Genomic DNA, 20,708 nt, shown 5'->3' on the forward strand with positions numbered 1-20,708 from the left:
AATGACGCTATTGACGCTATGAAGGTTTATAAGACAACGCACAAGTACCTAAATAGTAAGTGAGTATTAGTTAACAATAAATACTATTAATCTTGTCTAAATAAAAACATTTTTTTCTGATGAACAATTATATTAATAAAATAAAAATTATATTTCCTATATAAAAAACATAACAAACAAAAATCTGACCGTTTGTAGTTGTACACAACAATCTTACAGGGTAATGCCTCTAGCAGTCGACAGCTCAAGGAAATAGTTTATTTTCATAAAAGATATAAAAAAATATCAAATTAAAAATAATAATTACGAGCAAAAGTAATTATTTAATTTTTAAGTTGGACTATTAAAATTTCTTTATATTTGTGTTAGCAAAAAATAGAGAAATTCTCCAGTTATGGACATTGAGGCTCGATTACTATCGACATCTAATTATCGATTGAGACAGAATCTATGGGCTCCGAGTACTTTGTACTAAAATAAATAAGGAAATATTTTAGAGTATTTTTTGATGATTTAAAATGAAAAAAGAAACTACTTTTTAGTTTGTAATCAGTGTTATATTATAAGCCATTATCTATATGGCAAGGACCATTGAAGTCCTTAAAAGAAATTTAAAATCTAATAACTATTTATTGGGTTGTAAATTAGTTAATTTTCAATGGTCCTTGCAATTTGTTTTAGAGGACATGTTCCCTTTATTTTTTTTACAACAATATATAATATATAGAATACATACATATATAATGTTTATTGTTTTCGTGCTTTTATTGCGTTGATTTATGAAATTAAGAAAAAAATTATACATTTATTTAGATAAACTTTAATGGCCTTCGTCAATACTGAATGGTTTTGTTATGTCCGGTTCGTAGTGCATATTGAGTTCCCGAGATCGTATAATCTCCTTGTAGATGTACGCGGACTTGCGCGCCGTGCGTGTGCGCGCCAACGTACTATAGTCGACTTCGAAGAGACCCAATCGTTCTCTGTAAAAATAATAATATTATTTATATAATTGTAGATGTATAAATTAATAATCTTTATATTTTACAACAATAACAATTTATAAAATAAAACAGCAACTTCACGTTTTCCTCGCATAGCGCATATATAAAGGGAGTGGAAACCTATTGTTAAGATTCTTCGTTCCTCAGTTCCCACTCAATCTTCGAGCGTGCTAAAACTGAAATTGATGTAAATTTGGATTTATTTATTTCCTTAAAACGTACGGAACCCTAAAAAATAATAATTTTGTAGGAAAAAAGGAATCGTTATGAGATCACTTTGTGGTCCGTCTGTCTGTCTGTATCTGTTCGGGTTTTTTACCCTTAATATACTCGTATTGACAATTTAATTAATACATCTTACTATGACTTACTTATATCCTTGTAGCCATTCAAAGCTATCTAATAAACTCCATGCAGTATAAGTTCTCACATCACAGCCATCTTCCACAGCATCCAGCATCGCAGATATATATCCTCTGTAATATGTAATTCGTTCATCATCGTTCAGCCCCCCGTATGTCGCAAAACCATTTTCTGTTATGTATACCGGTGGGTTATCGTAGTCATTTTTGATTTGCATTAACAGTTTATAGAAACCCCAAGGTATATACTGAAATATAAATATATAAAAAAAATCATAAAATAATTAATTAATAGCGACAAGGCAATGCTTTTTAATGTTTTTACCATTGCGAATTCAGATTCACCGATTTTCCAATCGTCCAGATCATAAGTTGACACTTCAGCATCGTCCATAAATGAAGGGATTTCATGCGTATTGTACACAGAATCATTTCTGTACACGTAATACGTAGAATAATGGTTCAGTCCAAAAAAGTCAGAGCTACCACGCACTAGTTCGATTTCCTCCGGCGTGAACTCAGGTAATCTTGATCTAGGAAATCCTTGAACGGCGCTCTTGATTGCAATTTTTTCTTTCACCACAGGAGGGAAATCACCTGACTTCGAAAAAATTGGATGGGAGTACATGGCCCACTGAAAATTTAAGAATTAATACAGACTTTATGATACATTATAATATTAAAAAAATAAAAAGCACAAGGACTGACTTGGAGTAATGAATATTTTTTACATAAAAAATCAAATTTAAGTGCAAATGTAAATGCTATGATTGATTTACTATGTTCGAACAGAATTTTATTAGTTATTTTTATATTTAAAATATCTTAATAGGTAAAAAAGTATATTTAAAATTGCATACGTTAAATTGGTTAGCGTCGAACGCTGCTTCTACGTGATCTTCAGTTTCAAAATCGTACCATTGTGCGCTAAGAGAAATAAATATAGATCCGTTTTGTTTTGGTCTAAATTCTTCATTATAAATGTGGTAGGCCTTAGAATGAGCTACTAGTAAATTTTTAGCACACATATAGTCGGCTATTCCTTGTATGTTAATTGCGGGGGCCAAACCCTTAGAACCATATCCATAGTAGCAAATTTGATGAGGCTCATTTATGGTTATCCAATATTTCACTCTATCCCCAAAAAGCTCAAAAGCCACGCGGGCGTAGTCTGAGTACCAATTGACAATCTCTGAGTTAGTCCATCCCCCGAGTTCTTGCAATTTCTGAGGCAGATCCCAGTGGTAAATAGTTATCATAGGCTGAATATTATACTTAAGCAGTTCGTCAATTAAATTATTATAGTATGCTACGCCAGCTTCGTTTATTTTATCTGGAAAGCTGGTAGGAAGGATTCTGGTCCAAGACAAAGAGAATCTATAGAAATCCAGCCCCAACTCCCTCAACATTTGAACATCTCTCTTATATAAATAATAAGAATTGTCAGCAATATCTCCATTAGAGGAGTCCGCTACAATAGTTGGATTAGTATGTGTCAAATGATCCCAAATATTTTCAGTCTTACCTATTAAGAAAAATGTAATATAATTTTATTTTGTATTAGTATAATTTATATTAAAAAGATTCTGCAAATACATTCTATTTTATTATCCTACTAAACATGTCCTGTTATTAAACAACATCCAAATATATAAAATTTTAATGAAATTGCTTAAAAAACTGAGCCTAATGATATCATGATACTTTTGTTTTTTGTTTTTGGTCATGTATTGATTGTATTAAAACTAAGTTACCATCTGCATCCCATGCTCCTTCGACCTGATACGAAGCCGTGGCTGTCCCAAATAAGAAGTCTGCCGGAAACTTTCTTACACTGTGGCGCGCGACCGACCCGCATTGTGATACAGACAAGCAAATGCTTGATAATATACTGCAGGAATTAAAACTAATCTGTTTCAATATTCACAAACCATATACCGGCCTAATATATGTAGACAATATAATGTGTATCTCTACGCACGAGACAGTAATGTCAAGACACTCTATTCTCCGAAGAATGGAATATATTTAATGTTAGATAGTGGTTACAGAAATAATATAAATGTATAAATTACATTTTTGCTTTTCTTTTCATTGTTCCAAGAAATAGAAAAATAAAAAACGTAAAATAAAATAAAAACGATACAAAAAGATATAGATACTTTGAATAAAAAAAATATTATTAAAAAACGAATGAATCAATCACTAGGAAATTGTATTTAAAAAATATATGAAACTTACATAAAGTGTGATATCCACATAATATTAGTGGTGCTTGTAGATATTTAACAGAAACACGGTTTTTTATAGAAATATCATATCATCTCATTCATATCTTTTCTTGATATTGTAATCTTCTAGTTCTTCTTATGTTCATTTTATCTTTGAATTTATCTTTTTAAGATCATTGTATCAATAGGTCACATTCTTGCAAGAGCGTTGTTAGCCAGAGCGGCAATGACGGCTTATTGGCAAGTTGATACATTTCACCTGATGTGGAACCATTGTAATATCTCCACTAAAAACCCAACCGAATCCTTCTCCACTTATATGAAATGTCGCAGGATCACCCGCGTGTATGATTTTGATATAAGAAATGTAATTTTTGACTAATCTGTAGTTTAGTTGTGTTTGTTGTAATTGTTTTTTTAAATATTACAATAGAGATTTTATTCTTTTGTCTTCACAATAAGAAATAAGCAAATAAAACTGATAGTATAACATAAAAATATCAAGTTTACAATTTTGTATTGTTAACAAGTCAAAGTCAAATATGTAATTTTATAAGAAATAAATTATACATGCAAATTTTTTAAGCATCAAGTAGTTTTCCACCGCCGCCGACGATTTACTAAAGTTACTGCGTCAGTCAGATCTAAGTAGAATCGCTGCAAGAAACTCAGTAAGTCTTTTTCAGGTTGCACCTCACCCCCAACCGGGGGCTGACGAAAGAATTCTGCAGCAGCAGGTTGTGTATGCCGTGTGTGCACATTGACCATAGCGACGACAAGTGACGATTGCGCTATAATATATAGAATATACTTTGATTTTCTCTAAAGGGTCCAATCGATATAATATGGAAAAATAAAAAAAAAATATGCGGAAATAATTTAATGGTCGTTGTCAATACTGATTGGTTTCAACATATCGGGTTCGTAAAGCATATCGAGTTCACGAGATCTTAAAATCTCCTTGTAGACGTACGCGGACTTTCGCGCCGTGCGTGTGCGCGCCAAAGAACTATAATCCACTTCATAGAGTCCAAATCGTTCTCTACAACAATAATAACTTTTATATTCTAGATATTTCAATAAATAACTTTGACATTTTATAAAAACATGAACTTGAAAATTAGATAAGTAAGCATCTTCACGCTTTTTTCCACATAGGAAGAGGGAACTAAATGGAAGAAACTAAAAACTCTATTACTCAGTTTTGGCTCAATTATTCAGCCTACTAACACTGGAACTAGCATTTTCAAAAAAAAAACAGCTAGCCGCATACTGCAGGATAGGTAGAGGGGACTTAGTGTTAAGACACTCTGTTCCCGCCAAATTTTTCGAGGTATTGCGTCTTGAGAATCGGAACTTAACGCCAGCCTTAGTGCCAGAGCGAAGAATTGAAAACATTAAGAAATAATAATTCATTAACCCGAATGGAGATCGATCAGTCGTACTCCACTAGCATTTTATTTTCTATTAATCAGTTAATATACTTAATGTTTTATTTACTATATTTTTATAGCACTTACTTGTATCCTCTTAGCCATTCAAAGTTATCTAATAAACTCCACGCGGTATAAGCTCTCACATCGCAGCCATCTTCCATAGCATCCAGCATTGCAGATATGAACCCTCTGTAATATGTCACTCGATCATCATCGTTCAGCCCTCCGTTCGTCGCAAAACCATTTTCTGTTATATATACTGGAGGGTTATTGTAGTCATTTTTGATTTGCATTAACAATTTGTGGAATCCCCAAGGTACATACTTAAATATAAATATACAAAAAAATAAATAAGAAAATATAAATTGTGTAATTATATTAACGACAACAAGGTAACGCTTTCTTTTAAATATTTACCTTTGTAAAATCAGATTCACTGATTTTCCAATCAACCAGATTATAAGTTGCAACTTCAAGATCGTCCATAAATGAAGGAATTTCATGCATATTGTAAACGGAATCATTTCTGTACACGTAATATGTATTATAATGGTTTAATCCAAAAATGTCAGAGCTACCACGCACTAATTCGATTTCCTCCGGCGTGAATTCTGGTAACCTTGATCTAGGAAAACCTTGGGCGGCGCTCTTGACTGCAATTTTTTCTTTCATCACAGGAGGAAAGTCACCTGACTTCGAAAAAATCGGATGGGAGTAAAGTGCCCACTAAAAAATATTAAAATTTGATCAATATATTTTAAAAAGCTTTTTTTTAGTAATTTTATATTTAACATGTAAAAAATATATTTGAAAGAAGCATACATTAAATTGGTTTGCGTCGTGTGCTGCTTCTACGTGATCTTTAGTTTCAGAATCGTACCATTGTGCGCTAAGAGAAATAAATATAGATCCGTTTTGTTTTGGTCTAAATTCTTCATTATAAATGTGGTAGGCCTTAGCATGAGCTACTAGCAAATTTTTAGCACACATATAGTCGGCTATCCCTTGTATGTTAATTGCGGGGGCCAACCCTTTAGAACCATATCCATAGTAGCAAACTTGATGAGGCTCATTTATGGTTATCCAATATTTCACTCGATCGCCAAAAAGCTCAAAAGTCACGCGGGCGTAGTCTGAGTACCATTTGACAATCTCTGAGTTAGTCCATCCCCCGAGTTCTTGCAATTTCTGAGGCAGATCCCAGTGGTATAGAGTTATCATAGGCTGAATGTTATATTTAAGCATTTCATCAATTAAATTATTGTAATACGCTACGCCAGCTTCGTTAATTTTATCTGGAAAGCTGGTAGGAAGGATTCTCGTCCAAGACAAAGAAAATCTATAGAAATCCAAACCCAACTCCCTCATCATTTGAACATCTCTCTTAAATAAATAGTAAGAATTGTCAGCAATATCTCCATTAGAGGAGTCCGCTACCATTGTTGGATTAGTATGTGTCAGATGATCCCAAATATTTTCTGTCTTACCTATTAAAAAAAAATACAACCTGTAATTATGCATCCTATTCTGGTTGTTAATAAGCATCATCAACACAGAATTTAAATATTTAAAAGTGAATTACTTAAATGATACGGCCCAATGATACAGTATTATAGTATCAGACGGTATTATGATATTACAATAATTTAATTTTTAATTTTTAATTATAACAAAATGAAGTTACCATCTGCATCCCATGCTCCTTCGACCTGATACGATGCCGTGGCCGTCCCAAATAAGAAGTCTGCAGGAAACTTTCTTGCACTGTGGCGCGAGACCGACCCGCATTGTGATACGGACAAGCAAATGCTTGATAATATACTGCAATATCAGAATCTGTTTCAATTTTCAAAAACCATATAACCATATAGTAGATATATACAGTAAAAAAGTATATTTTATCTACTTATATTATATTTTATCGCGTGGTAAACACGGCGTATGTTATTATTATTGTAATTTAGACAGAAATCTTTGACTGAAACGTTAATATTATGAAAAAAGGAATTAATAAAATACTTTAATTTTTATTGAAGTTATACTTAAAATAACTCGTTCACTTTCCACCGATTCTCCCTCTAACTAAAACTAAGCTCAACTAAAATTAGCTATGGTAATAAAAATATGAAAACTTACATAAGGCGTGTTATCCACATTATGTGGCTCTATGTAGCTGTTTCGTGAAAACACACTATTTTTATAGAAGCATTCATATCTTTCCTTGATATTGTAATCTTCTAGTTATTTTCTCTATCTTATGTTCATTTTATCTTCATACTAGTGGCATACTAGTGGCTTTCCTTGATATTGTAATCTTCTAGTTATTTTCTCTATCTTATGTTCATTTTATCTTCATTAACTACAGCTACTGCTTGTTTACTTATATTATTAAAGTGCATTTCGAAAAAATTTCTTTGTTATCTAGTATGGTAGTCTATACTGATATCAGTATTTTATCAAAAACAAATAGCAATTTAACAGTTTTGGAATTATATTTGCTTTTGTTGAAAATGTTTGGTGATTTCATAACTACCCGTGCAGGTACGCGCGCGCTAAGCGGGATTTCTCCATAATTTTATTTCTCTGCCAATAACTTTCCCATAAAAATCAGTTTAGTAGTTTCGGAGATAATCCCGGACAAACAGAAAAATATAGAGACAATTTTTTGTTAAATCGGTTTGTGTTTCGGTATCGTAAAAATAACTGAACTTTAAAAACACCGTTATATTGAAAACTACACTACACTACACTACACTTGATGTGGAACCATAGCAGTAGTTCCCATTAAAAGCTAGCGCAAGCCCCCTTCACTATGAGCGTAGGATTAAAGAGGTCTGTATCCACTCTAAAATAGTTTTGTGACCATTCCAGATATTAATAACAAAAATTAACCATAAACATGAAGTATAGTATTAACTCTATGTGTGGAAACTTGATATACCTTTCAATATTATTAATAATTTACACAAGCTTTCAAAAAAAAATTAAAAACATTCCTCATTTTATTATTATAATTTTTAAATTTATAGGTCGATTCTTAGTCTTAATATTTAATCATATTTTTATTTACTCTGTCTCACAACAAGGAAAGAGTGTCGTTGAATTCCGCCACTCAACACTCAACCCCTCAAGAATTATGGAGAAACCGGCAGTGTCTTAGTTTTCCTATGCCTTTTAAATAAATTCTATAAGTATAGCAATATCTATAGAATTTATTTAAAAGTCAAATCAAAAGTTGATTAGATAAAAATTGATTGATATTGATATAATCAGCATCTGCAAGTACACGTATGTAAATGTAGATTAGGTAAGGTCATGACCTACCGTATATAAATACTACACTCGCATATGATGGTTGGTGGAGAGAACCTAATGTCAATAAATAAAAAAATATATAAATATGTTCATTAAATCATATTCATATTATTATAGTCAAAGGCTACGCGCTGACATACGGCTGGTACGCGCTACGACGGCTTCTAAAATGGTAACACAATATATGTATTGTCGAATTAAAAGCAAAAAATCTTTTTTTAGAAAAAGCTTCTATTTAAGAACTGTACAAATGGGAAAATAAAATTTTTCTTTAAATTTAAACTATCAATTCATAACCTGGGAATAATGATACAATTTATATGACCATAAAAGCTTACTACTGCTACTCTAAATACGCGAATCCGATATGGTATATCTTCCATCTTTCCAGAGAAAATCTATTACTGGGAGTCTTAAAGCTAAAAAAGGAAGGATTTTTTAAAAAAAATCTGTTTGGCAGCTTGTTTGTTTGCTTATGAGTTTGTGCACGCTAATCTCAGAAACGATTTAACCGATTTCAATGTAATTTTCACTTCTGTACTTAATAACTTCTTTTAACATTTGTTTTATTCAATCGGTTCATAAATAAATACGAAATATAGGTTTTTTCCTCTAAACAGGCACACATATAGGTAGACAGACAGATAGACAAGGCTGAAAAATTCACATTCAATTTACAAAATTTATCCCCGTTAAGGTTTTATTGTATTTTTAGACGTAAATAATGCGGATGCCAAGGAAGTACTTATAGATTATTATAGATAAATAAAACGTATATTTATTAATAATATCTTTATTGCTTCACCTATAATATAATAGTATTTAAAGTTGCGAAAATACTAACATATCATTTATCCAATGGTCATGGGTGTTGACATGTCAGGCTCATAATGGTGATCTAACGAGCGTGAACGCAAGATCTCTTTATATACATAAGCCGATTTACGAGCGGTACGCGTGCGCTCTGGACTATTATAGTCTACTTCGTAAAGGCCAAACCGCTCTCTGAAAATATGATATAATATAATATGTTTTTGTCATTTAATAATTTATTGATTTATTATTTTGTATTAGAGCTTAAATAAATTGAAACTTACGTATACCCATACATCCATTCAAAATTGTCTAAAAGACTCCATGCAGTGTACCCTATGATGTTAGACCCTTCGTCAATTGCATCCAATAACGCCTCTAGGTAATCACGATAATATTTAACACGATGGTCATCATCTAAGCCACCATAAGTAGCAAAACCATTTTCAGTTATAAACACTGGTGGATTATCGTAGTCCTCTCTTATTTGATTAAGCAGTTTATGAAATCCCCATGGAGCATACTGGAACATTCAAATATCCCATTTATTTATATGATAAATAACTTCATAGATCTTATGAGGTTGGATTTTTTATTATTGGATAATTAAGATTTAAGATTAATATTAATAATATATATTAATATATATTGTTTTTATTACCTTAACTTTTTCGGACTCTCCTATTTGCATATCATCTGTTTGGAACATTATAACTTCTAGGTCGTCTTGGAGTGATGGTGATGGAAAGGAACCGTACACCGATTCATTTCTATAAATAAACGAGCTTGAATAATGATTTAGCCCAAAAATGTCTGATGAACCTCGAATATAATCAATTTCTTCGGGTGTAAGTTCTGGTAATCTGGATCTATGGAATCCTTGTTCTAAACTCTTAACACCTACCCTCTCTTTCATCACTGGAGGATAGTCACCGGTTTTTGAATAAATAGGATGAACATATTGCGCCCACTGTAATAAAGATAATACTTAGTGATAATGATAAAAAAGGAAAATAATCTAATAGACGCTATCTATATTTACCATAAATTGGTTAGCATCATGAGCGGCTTCAACTTCGTTTTCATTCAAAGGTTCATACCATTGAGCACTAAAAGCGATAAATATTTTTCCACCGTCTTTTGGTCTGAATTCGTCATCATAAATGTGATACGCTTTTGCGTGTGCTAATAATAGATTTTTTGTGCACATATATTCTCCGACGCCTCTACTATCCACCATTGGGGCTTTTGTAGCAACTCCATATCCTTCATTACACACTTGGTACGGTTCATTTATTGTTATCCAGTACTTAACACGATCACCGAACAATTCAAAAACAGTTCGTGCGTAATCTCCGAACCAATCCACTATATGAGGATTTGTCCATCCTCCTAAGTCTTGTAATTTTTGTGGCAAGTCCCAGTGATATAATGTAATCATTGGTTCAATATTATATTTTAGCATTTCGTCTATTAAGTTATTATAATATTCAACTCCAGCTTCATTTATTTTATTAGGAAAATTAGTAGGAAGGATCCTTGGCCAAGATAATGAAAGTCTATAGTAGTCGAGCCCCAGTTCCCTCATCATCTCGACATCCCTTTTGTACTGATGATAAGAGTCATCTGCAATATCTCCATTAGAGCAATCTTTGATTATGCAAGGGTTGCTATGAGTTAGGTGTTCCCAAATATTTTCAGCTTTACCTTTATTAAATGAAAAATTAAAATATTATTTGGACGCTTAAATTTCAACATGTGAAATGAAATAATTATATATTTTTTAAGTAATACTAAAATAAACTTATACCATCTTCATCCCAAGCCCCTTCAACCTGATAAGATGCCGTAGCCGTACCAAACAAAAAGTCTTTGGGAAAACTTCTCACTTCATGGCGTGGCGCTGTTTTGCAGCTGCCTTGCGCCACTAGGTATATCAAAAAGCTACAAGTAAATAAAAAATATGTTATAATAAGTATTATGAAAGGAAATTCCAAATATGAGTTTTACTTACTAGGAGTACAATTGATGCAGCATCCTTGTGCTTATAGTATGCACTAAATATTTCTTTTATATACTTTTGATTATCTGACAAAAAATTTAGAATGAAAAACAATATACCGACGTAATATTTTAGATAAAAATGTTATGATACTTATGTGCAAAGATATATATGATCATAAACATGGTTAAAGATTTCATGATCGTGTAAGTACTTTTATGTGTAGCGAATTAGGCATATCTGTATATTATTTTCTCAAACTCCTTTAAAAAAAAGGAATAATATGTTAATTTAATATACTTTTCATATATTCCCTTTAATAAAAAACAAAACTAATCCTAATAATTTATGTAAAATCGTATGTGTATCGTGTAAAAAATGGATCTACATGTGTAGATCCTTTAATTTGAAACATATTAATCAGGTAGTATTAATTAATTATCTGTTTATGTTTTGTTTATATGCCATAAAAAACATAAATGGAAAATGAGAACCAACTAAAATGTTAAATAAAGCGGCGCTCAACTCTACAGCAAATATTATAATTACAATCAATAGATTAAAAACATATTTCGCTTAGCAATATAAACTTGCATTACAGAAGGCGGGGAGCAGGAGAGCGATGGGGGCGCGGGGGGCGCGGGGGGCGCGGTGGGCGCGGTGTGCGGCGCTGGCGCTGGCGTGGTGCGCGTGCGCCGCCGCGCCTGCCGGCTCGCCGTCCGCGCCCCCGTACGCTCCCGTGCCCTGCGATCCACTACCGCTTAAGAGGACACCACCCTTACCACCGGTAATCATATTTTTTTATTGATGTTTCGTAGAAAATAATTACAAAATTATATATTTTGTAGTTCATTTCATATATAAAGTGAGTACCTACATACGTAAACTTAAGTTTGTCAACTTTTTAACCTTGTACCTACTACTCGTTCTTCATTATCTTCTCAGGAGTACGACTGACCCTTACCGGTATTTTTTATTAATTCAAATGACAAGCTTTCGCTATAAAGGATCTATATGAGTTATAAAGGATATATATGCGTTAAAAAGGAGACGATCGGTTTTAAATAAGCAATTATTTAAAATTTTAGAATGTTCGAGAGTATGAAGCCGCTGTTGCGCAAACAGCACGTGCGTTATCAGAGCTCGTGGAGCAGGGTGCAGCGGACGAAGCAAGGGCGGCGGCTCTTGCAAGAGCCGCGGCTCGTACTCCTCTCCGTCCACCGCCTGCTGCTGTGGCGCTGGGTGCTCCTCAGCTTCACCTTGGAATACTCTTCATAACAGAACCACAAACACTTATTATATTTCAGCAGAACAATTCGGCATCTCTTCAACAATTCTGGCGAACTTTAGCCTCGGCCTGGAATGCTAGCTTAGTTCTTTGGTCCAATGCGTGGTACTCGTGTGAAAGCTCCCCAGGATGGTGGGGAGGAACAGCGGCAGCAAGAGGAGCAGGATCTTATCGTGCGGCCGCTGCCTTATTTCGACGTATACCTGCTTTACCCTGCGAAGATACTATGTATGATTGGTTGGGTGGGCAGCCTTTGTGCGACCCCATTACAACGGAATGTGAAGCTTATCCATCTGAAAGCAAAGATCACAAATTAGAGGTAAAGTAACTCATAATTTTTCTTTTTTTAATTTTGCTACTTTGAAAAAAATTTTATAGATATGTTTTAGTAGCATAAAATCCTTTTAGTTCACGTTTTATTTCGTTGCATCTTGAGAATAGTAATAAACAAATATTTTGTCAGCTGTCGCTATATCCCGTATTTACTGACTCTGTATCTATTATTAAGACTGTGATATTCCGTATGGTATTTTTTCCGTACTAAGTTTACCAGGTTCCAACCTGGTTCCAACCCACCACCCACAACCACCGCGTTTACAGTCAGATCTTGTCAAACTCAATTAATTTTTAGAATTATTATATCTATATATATAAAATATAATTTTTAATATTTCTCTACATACAACTTTACAGTATCAATGCAAGTGCAGTTCCGGACATTGGCATTCTGGGGGCGGAGATTGGATCAGCAGGGCTACGTTGTCTGAAAAAGGTCAGCTAAACTGCACACCGTGTGGGCTGGGCAGCAACCCTGTCGCCTGCCTCGCTGATGCCTATCGCGCCTCTCTTCTAGCAGCTAACCTCGCCGGCATGCTTCTGTGCATTATCATCGGATTTATTATTTTTAAAAAGAGGAAATGTAAAGTACGTTTATATATTTTTATAAAAACTATCTATTTAATTGTTACGTTACTTATTATAAAGACTATAAAAATATTTATAATTCTTGCATAGATATTTGTGTACAGTTGCTCGTGATTAATAATAACTTATTGAATATAATTTTTTCCTGTTATATAAGAAATGGCAAAATCTGATGAGTTATTTTTCTTTGTTTTCCTATGATATATTCAGTATATCATAGAAAATTCCTATGCTATATTATTCAATATTTAATGTAAAATGTAATAATGAAAAAACATCTAATCCATTTATAGGCGGTTGCTATGGGTATGTGGACAGTGCTTGAAGTAGTTCTTCTTGGAGCAATGTTAATGTATGCGTCGGTAAGTTTTTTATAAAATCTAGCTATTATATATTAAATCGTCATGCTATCATGGGGTTGTGACTTGTACGGGCTGTGGTTCTACGTTCAATTTCTAGTTGGTAAATTGACTACATTTGAATAATTTTCATTTCCTCTGCGGGTTAATTCGATTCGGCCACCCAATAGACAGTGCATCGTCTCATATGTCAGGTACACTGTACAATAATTAGTAAAGTTTCAACTACAAAACATTTTCAATATTTAATATTAATACAATTAATAATTACATATGTGTGGTTTTCTCCAATTCTTCGATATTTCATTTTTTTTTTGGAAAATTTAGTTTTCCTATACCCTATAAAAATATTTAACGATTATAGAGATATTCTACTACATAGATAATGTCACCATGGTTTGATAAGTATATTTTTTGTATCTCAAGAATGAGTATATTTTTTATCACATACTGTATATTTGTCTCAAGTACTCTGATAAGAAACATCTTCATAGGTGGTCTGAAAAACAATAATATAAGAAAGTTGATCCCTTGTCATCGCTTAAATGTTATGTAAAGTTATATCATACGCCGATAAAATAATACGTCAATCAAACTTTGTTACTGTTTTTTTGGGGTTCCGTACCTCAAAACATAAAAACGTCTGTTAAGACTATTTACCGAGATCGCGTAAAGGTTAAATGAATGCCCTCAATATTGGATATTAAATGTATTCTGGATAATTCCCTCAATCAACCTCAAAAGACCTCAATAGTATAGATAATAGAAAAATATTAGAATAGAATAGAATAGAATAGAATATACTTTATTGCACACATAAAAGAAATATATAGAAAGAACAACACAAATAAAATTTAAAGAAAAACACGTATGCAAAGGCGGTCTTATTGCTTTAAGCAATCTCCACCAGACAACCTTTGAAACATTACGGATAAATTGTAATGAGGAGAAAGGGGACAACGTCTCAGTGCAAATTTTATGAAATATAATTAAATATTATATAATATATAATAAACTAAGTCAATTATATAAAATAAACTTACATAAAATGTGTTTAATGTTTATATACTTTACACATACATACATACATACATACAAATATTGAAAAACAATATATACTTACACATATATACATACATACATAAAACGTGTCCAAAAATATATATATAATATTAAAAAAAAATAAAGATAAACTATTATACTAAATTAAATAAGTACTCTTTTAGACGATTTTTAAAACTATATAGAGATTTGGAATGTCGAACTTCTGTAGGAAGTTCATTCCAAAGAATGGAGAATAATCACTAATTTTAAATTCTAGCCCATCGTATTGTCTTTTAAAAACAAAAAATACTTGTGAAAGAATTATTTTGATACGTCTATTAGTTTTTGAGATATTGTCCTTTAAAGTTAGCGCGCGACGCGAGATTCCGTCGGGCCATAACCGACTCGCGTGACGTCACAGGTCTTGCAAAACTCGCTCGCTCAGTTCGTCTTCGTTCACTCGCAGTTCGCGCTCTTTTTTAGCTGGCGTTCCACCACAAATTTAGTTTCGTTTAATAAATAATATATAGGTATATTTTTAAAATCTTTTTTTTTCACATACATAATGTAATAGCGACCATTGTATTTTAAGATATTGAAGTTTTGATAGTACTTTGTCAAAAAAACGCGTGTTGTACCAAAATGATAGACATAAAAAATCTACATTAAAAAAAATTGTGCATGCTCAACTTACTGCATGAATTTAGTTATATTATTATTATATTATTTTCACTTATAAAACAATCTTACTACTTTGAACTTGAATAAAAAATTTGGTACTTTTAACGCAAATAGCGTTACCTACAATATGAAACTAGTTAGGTTAGGTTACATTACAGTTTTAAATAAACAATTTCAAATAAAATAACGTAAGATAGTTATTATCTATAACCCAAATTGACATTGATTGAAATACTACTAGTTAGACAACAAAACTTATCTTCGCATTTTTACTCCCGCACTTCTGCGGCGACGAAATCACTATTTTCCGATAAATAATCGGCAACCATAAATCCATCTATTACAGGTAGGTTATCCGATTGACCTTTTTCGAGTCCTTCATCCATTTTAATTAATTGTATTAACACTAAACACAAGCGAGTAACAAACAAACAAAGTACTGCGCGAGATCTCCTATCACCGTTGGCGACTAGTGAGTTTTGCCAGACCTGTGACGTCACCGCCGGCCGCGGGACTGTTAGCGGCATTTGAAATTTTTGAAAACTTCAAATGCCTGTAAAATCATAACTACTTGGTTATTTTTATGAAACAAAAACTAGTGTATTTGTATACGTAAAAACTTTACTGTAACGAACTTTGAAGCATTATTTCACACCTATTACCATTCCTCATTGCAGATTTCATAGTAAAAGACTTGGAATAAAATAGGGTATGGGAAGTTGGTAATTTAAGGAGATTATCACAACGGGATCTAAGGAGGTGAAGAAGTGAATCGGCACCTAGGAAACAAAATCGATCTTTTAAGTAGGAGGGAGAGAGAGAGTTGTACAGGATAGAATAGAGGTATAGATAGATAGATATTAGTTAATATATATTTTAATTTTAAATACAGGCTGCTTCCCAATACATATCGGTTGCACGGTGGCGGTGCGTCGCCGGCGCGTGGTTGCGGGAGCTCGGTTTCGTAGCGTGCTATGGATCCGTGGTGTTACGGCTATGGGTGCTACTCGCTGAATTCCGGACCCGCAAAGCTCATCGGTGGACACCAAGAGACTCTGAGGTTAGCTAATTAACTATTTAAAACTTCAAATAAATTGAACAATTCATAAATTAATACTAATTCATATTTTTTAGATACTATAAATGTTTTTAAATTTATAATAATTAAGCTAGTTATAAAAACTTACTAAAACGATACTGACATCATCGACCGTATCCAGATAAAATATAATAAACCTATAAAATTCTCAATAGGAATTAAATTGTAACCTATAATAATTATAACGAACACATCTGCCCTAAAATACAAAAAAACTGCTAATTCCATGACCAAATAAGTCAATGAACATTTAATCATGTAAAATTCGCAATGATTGTACAACTAAACGTAATAAACATTACTTTTAATATAAAATTATAGGTGTTACGGATCGTAGCTGCAATGGTGCTCGGGGCAGCGTGTTACTTGTCTGCGTTCACAGCAACAACGGCGTGTGAGACAGACGTGGGCGGAGGGTGCGCGCGCGCCGCCTGGCATCATGTTACTGCTGCAGCGGAACTGCTACTGCTATTCGCTGGCCTTCAGATAGCTCACGCGGCTAGAAATGCTAATGTACCATTTCAGGTAAATATATGAGGGCAAATTTTTGCTTAACTTCTGGTCTAGTAGAGATCGCTTATACATAAATCCACTGTACATTTTATCTTCGTGTATGTATTTCTTTTGTTTCCTTTTTCTCTGTAATGGGGTACACAATAAAATATACATTAATATTATTTAATAATAATAGATTAATATCTATAATGTAGAATTTTAAGCTTTTTCTTGCATAACTAGGTAGGAAGATAGAGAATTTGGGATTCACATCATCATAATTTTAAAATAAATTTACAGGAGCGTGGCTGGTTAGCCACAGCCTTGTGGGCGGAGGGTCTGTGCGGGGCAGCGTGGCGGGTGGCGGCGCTGGCGGGCGCGGCTCCCGAGAGGTCCGCCCTGGCGGCGGCGGCTCGAGCTCATCTGTCATCCGGGGCTGCACTTGCCTGCGTACTTGCACCTCGCCTGTGGCACGGATATCGCACACGGTCCCTTGCACAAGAGGTCAACAAATGAAGTTGTTTTTTATATTTGCACTAATTCTGAATATGGCAAGTGGCCGTCTCTCCTAAACGTAATTAAAAAAATAACCATTATATTATGATACGCTCTCAATATTAATCATATTGTAGGTGTCCAGGCGTGGTCCAGCTGAGGGTTTCGGGGCGGAAGGGGAAGAAGAGCCAACATCAGAGGAAGTTAGAGCTGAACTAAAACGGCTTTACGTTCAATTGGAAATTCTTCGAAATCAGACATTGCGTCGCGACAACCCACACATTAGCAAGCGTCGAGGGGGCAGGAAACCTCCCCATAGAAGATTTTCGTTGCAGGTACATACTTACATAATTATGGTAGCAAAGACAAAAATGTATCATTTATTCTTTATAATATCCGAATGGATTAGCAGCAGCACCGTGTGTAATGTGGTCAGTGTTTACTCTATAAAGTTTCTTTATAAAGTGGAACTTCTCTTCTAGTGGAACGATATTATTAACAACTACAATAATAGCCCCCTGATATTTATTTATTTTTTAAGTATCAAAAGAACTACATACATATATTCTTTTATTAAGTAAAAACTTACAGTACTCTACGTACTAGATATATAATAATGGAACAACTCAAAGATAGATACATAAAAGCGGTATTTTTGATCATAGTAAATATACCTGTAATTTATGTACCTAACTAAATGATAAATAGATTGTGTTATTTCATTTTTATTATTGTGAAATCCCCATTTGGTAACTTACTTGCTTGTTTATTGGTGTACACACTTTACACTAGAAACTTTTACTTATAGAACTGGTAACCAACAAGTATCATCTTTACTTATTGTTAGATCACTATCATTAATTTAATGTTTCATATTCCATCCTACCCCAACTTTAGAAAAAAGGCAGTCGTGAAAAGGTAAGGATAATGGAATTTATCGCATGCGCACTGAATTGGAGCACCCGCATGCCCCCTTGGATGTCAGCCTGCGCCCCGCGCATAGGAAGATCTTATGTAATTTTTTTAATGTGGAATTGTGTCGAGCATATGTGACGTTTTATTTACGTACCATTCCTGGCTAATGTTATAATATAATGAGTCATGAAACGTTTTCCAACTTAATTACTATACATTTACAAGCTTCATTTGTAGTTTTATAAAACAAAAGTTTTTTTAATAATCAACATAGCTCAATTCATTTCTGCCTTAACGAATACGAGGTCTCATCGCGGTCTCATAGCGGTCTACTGCCGGTACTATCGACTATCTACAAACTTTTCGCTAGCCTATTTCATAATGTGTTAAAATTATGCTTTAACTGTATTCTGGAGAATTCATTTTACACATGTTTTTACTCATACATACTCATGTATGTGTGTTACCCAGTTAGTGATCAAACACTGCACAATTTGCACACTATTTGGTTATTTACATGTACCTACATACATATATTCGCCGAAATATAAGCTTCTGTCTTTAAACACGCTCAAATTTTAATTTTATAGACAACAATGTCTGCTGTGTCTATTTAATATTTGTATAAGATGGCTTTTGGTGCACACACTTGCTGGAACCTGCTATATGTATCAGTATCATCAGTATTATATAAAATGTATATTGAACTGGATTTATTATACAAACAATTGTAAATAAATATACACTCCACTCTCTCTTTTTTCTTTATATTTATACAGTTTAATCTTTATATATTGTTTGCTTTTAAAATACTTAGGCCCTTCAGGCTCGTCGCGGCGCTAAAAATAAAGGCGGCAGTGCGAGCGTAGTGGAAGCGAGCGAGGCGGGAGATGCTTCAAGAACTCCTGAGGACTCTGTGTGCTCAGCCGAGGGTCCTTCTCATTACACTGACGGTGACACTTAGCCGTGAATGACTCCTGGTTACCGGTCGGTTGGTGTGCTTTTAAACGTAGTAAAGAACATTTAACAAATATACTTTTTATTGTTATAAAAGGAATTGAAACACTTTAATATAAGTAATGGAGGGTTTAAGTTTTTACTATGTATAATGTTATAAGTTTAGCCATTGATATTGTATTTTAAATAGTTCGTCGTCTTTAAATGTTGAATTTATATTTCATGTCTTTATATCGTTGTCTAAATAAGAATGTAAGGTAATTTGTCCGGTGATTTTTCCAGTGATATATATATACATATATAAAACATTTTATAATTATGTTAACAATAGCACACTGCCTTCGTTTATAACGTAATCACTTTCATTCGATTTTTTTTATTTTTATACGAATTTATTTTCTATAAGCAACAGCTACAGTTTTTACTTAAAACATTTAAAAATCCCTCTTTTCCCCAATATAATATCTGGCAACGCTGGCATGTACTTACATGTAGAATACATGTATTTATTCATCAATGTTATATTTTGATAAATCAACCTGAGATTATTAATAGGTATTATATGAACATAGATAATTATAAAATAAACATTCCTGCAAACAGTAACGGCTTTGTTTAATTACCAGTAGACAAGCTCCAAAACAAATATGTTATGGGTAACAAAAAATTTTCAATAATAAAAGCAGCCTATTTGTTTCTTAGAGAACTGGAGTCCTGACTGTCCTAGACAAATAGTAGTTCTATTTACCACTACAAATGAAAAAATCTCTAACACGACGAACTGGCTCTTTACCTTTAACAAAAAATATAAATCTATATTTAGAAGCATTTTTTTAGCTCTACGCTGTAACCCGCATACAGCAGGGTAGCATGGATTGGCAGCAATGTGTGTACCTACAAACAGAATGCCTACTTTAAAAATTATATTGAATTAAAAATATTATTTATTTTCTGAGGAATAAGTGAAATAAATATAAGTTAGACCAAACGAAAAAAATATTTTATCTCAACTTTTAAACTTTAAATACTAGCTTCTTTGTATTTATTTTAAAATATAACATTTTATTTTATACTTATTTTTTTTCACTCTATATATTGATTTTTGTAAATAGTAGGTTAACTAAAATTAACTAGTCATAGTGATTAAGTCTGTGTTTTTTTTTTAATTTGTTGAGCTTTATAAAATGTTTACGGTGCGAAAGGCATTGCGATGCCAAAATATTTAATATAATTATTAATATATGTATTTGTTAAATAAAGAAAATATTCGTATAAAAGTTTTTTATTT

At 33.1% G+C, this 20,708-nt stretch overlaps 4 protein-coding genes across 5 annotated transcripts in view; 1 reads left to right on the plus strand and 3 right to left on the minus strand.

The window, feature by feature from the left end:
- LOC146541290 (myrosinase 1-like) lies at positions 1-4,365 on the minus strand. Its single transcript, XM_085195080.1, has 6 exons — positions 4,228-4,365; positions 3,121-3,277; positions 2,227-2,891; positions 1,692-2,000; positions 1,376-1,614; positions 1-983 (listed from the first exon to the last, which is right to left on the minus strand). Exons 1-6 carry the CDS (start codon positions 4,363-4,365, stop codon positions 821-823), a joined length of 1,671 nt encoding a protein of 556 aa, XP_085051206.1. The 3' UTR covers positions 1-820.
- smog (G-protein coupled receptor 158 smog) overlaps positions 1-20,697 on the plus strand; it is a 38,037-nt gene extending 17,340 nt beyond the window's left edge. Inside the window, exons 2-11 of one of the 2 annotated variants that reach the window (XM_085198802.1) lie at positions 11,765-11,950; positions 12,252-12,770; positions 13,145-13,375; positions 13,669-13,737; positions 16,352-16,519; positions 16,880-17,083; positions 17,354-17,557; positions 17,686-17,883; positions 18,446-18,466; positions 19,281-20,697. In XM_085198802.1, the coding sequence (XP_085054928.1) occupies positions 11,786-11,950; positions 12,252-12,770; positions 13,145-13,375; positions 13,669-13,737; positions 16,352-16,519; positions 16,880-17,083; positions 17,354-17,557; positions 17,686-17,883; positions 18,446-18,466; positions 19,281-19,427 (1,926 nt within the window). In that variant the 5' untranslated portion in view covers positions 11,765-11,785 and the 3' untranslated portion in view covers positions 19,428-20,697. The remainder of the gene's footprint in view (positions 1-11,764; positions 11,951-12,251; positions 12,771-13,144; positions 13,376-13,668; positions 13,738-16,351; positions 16,520-16,879; positions 17,084-17,353; positions 17,558-17,685; positions 17,884-18,445; positions 18,467-19,280) is intronic. The other variant, XM_085198896.1, reaches the window with a different exon arrangement.
- On the minus strand, positions 4,463-7,189 carry LOC146541291 (myrosinase 1-like). The gene is made up of 6 exons (XM_085195092.1): positions 7,170-7,189; positions 6,718-6,854; positions 5,856-6,520; positions 5,451-5,759; positions 5,118-5,356; positions 4,463-4,639 (listed from the first exon to the last, which is right to left on the minus strand). Exons 1-6 carry the CDS (start codon positions 7,187-7,189, stop codon positions 4,477-4,479), a joined length of 1,533 nt encoding a protein of 510 aa, XP_085051218.1. The 3' UTR covers positions 4,463-4,476.
- LOC146541292 (myrosinase 1-like) lies at positions 9,126-11,269 on the minus strand. Its single transcript, XM_085199280.1, has 6 exons — positions 11,176-11,269; positions 10,972-11,105; positions 10,204-10,868; positions 9,823-10,131; positions 9,446-9,684; positions 9,126-9,353 (listed from the first exon to the last, which is right to left on the minus strand). The coding sequence occupies exons 1-6, from the start codon at positions 11,196-11,198 to the stop codon at positions 9,200-9,202; spliced, it is 1,524 nt and encodes a 507-aa protein (XP_085055406.1). The 5' UTR covers positions 11,199-11,269; the 3' UTR covers positions 9,126-9,199.
- Positions 20,698-20,708: the final 11 nt, after the last annotated feature.

The sequence above is a fragment of the Heliconius melpomene genome, chromosome 1 (assembly GCF_056956725.1).
Source record: "Heliconius melpomene rosina isolate 202511_hmr_F chromosome 1, ASM5695672v1, whole genome shotgun sequence".
NCBI lineage: Eukaryota > Metazoa > Arthropoda > Insecta > Lepidoptera > Nymphalidae > Heliconius > Heliconius melpomene.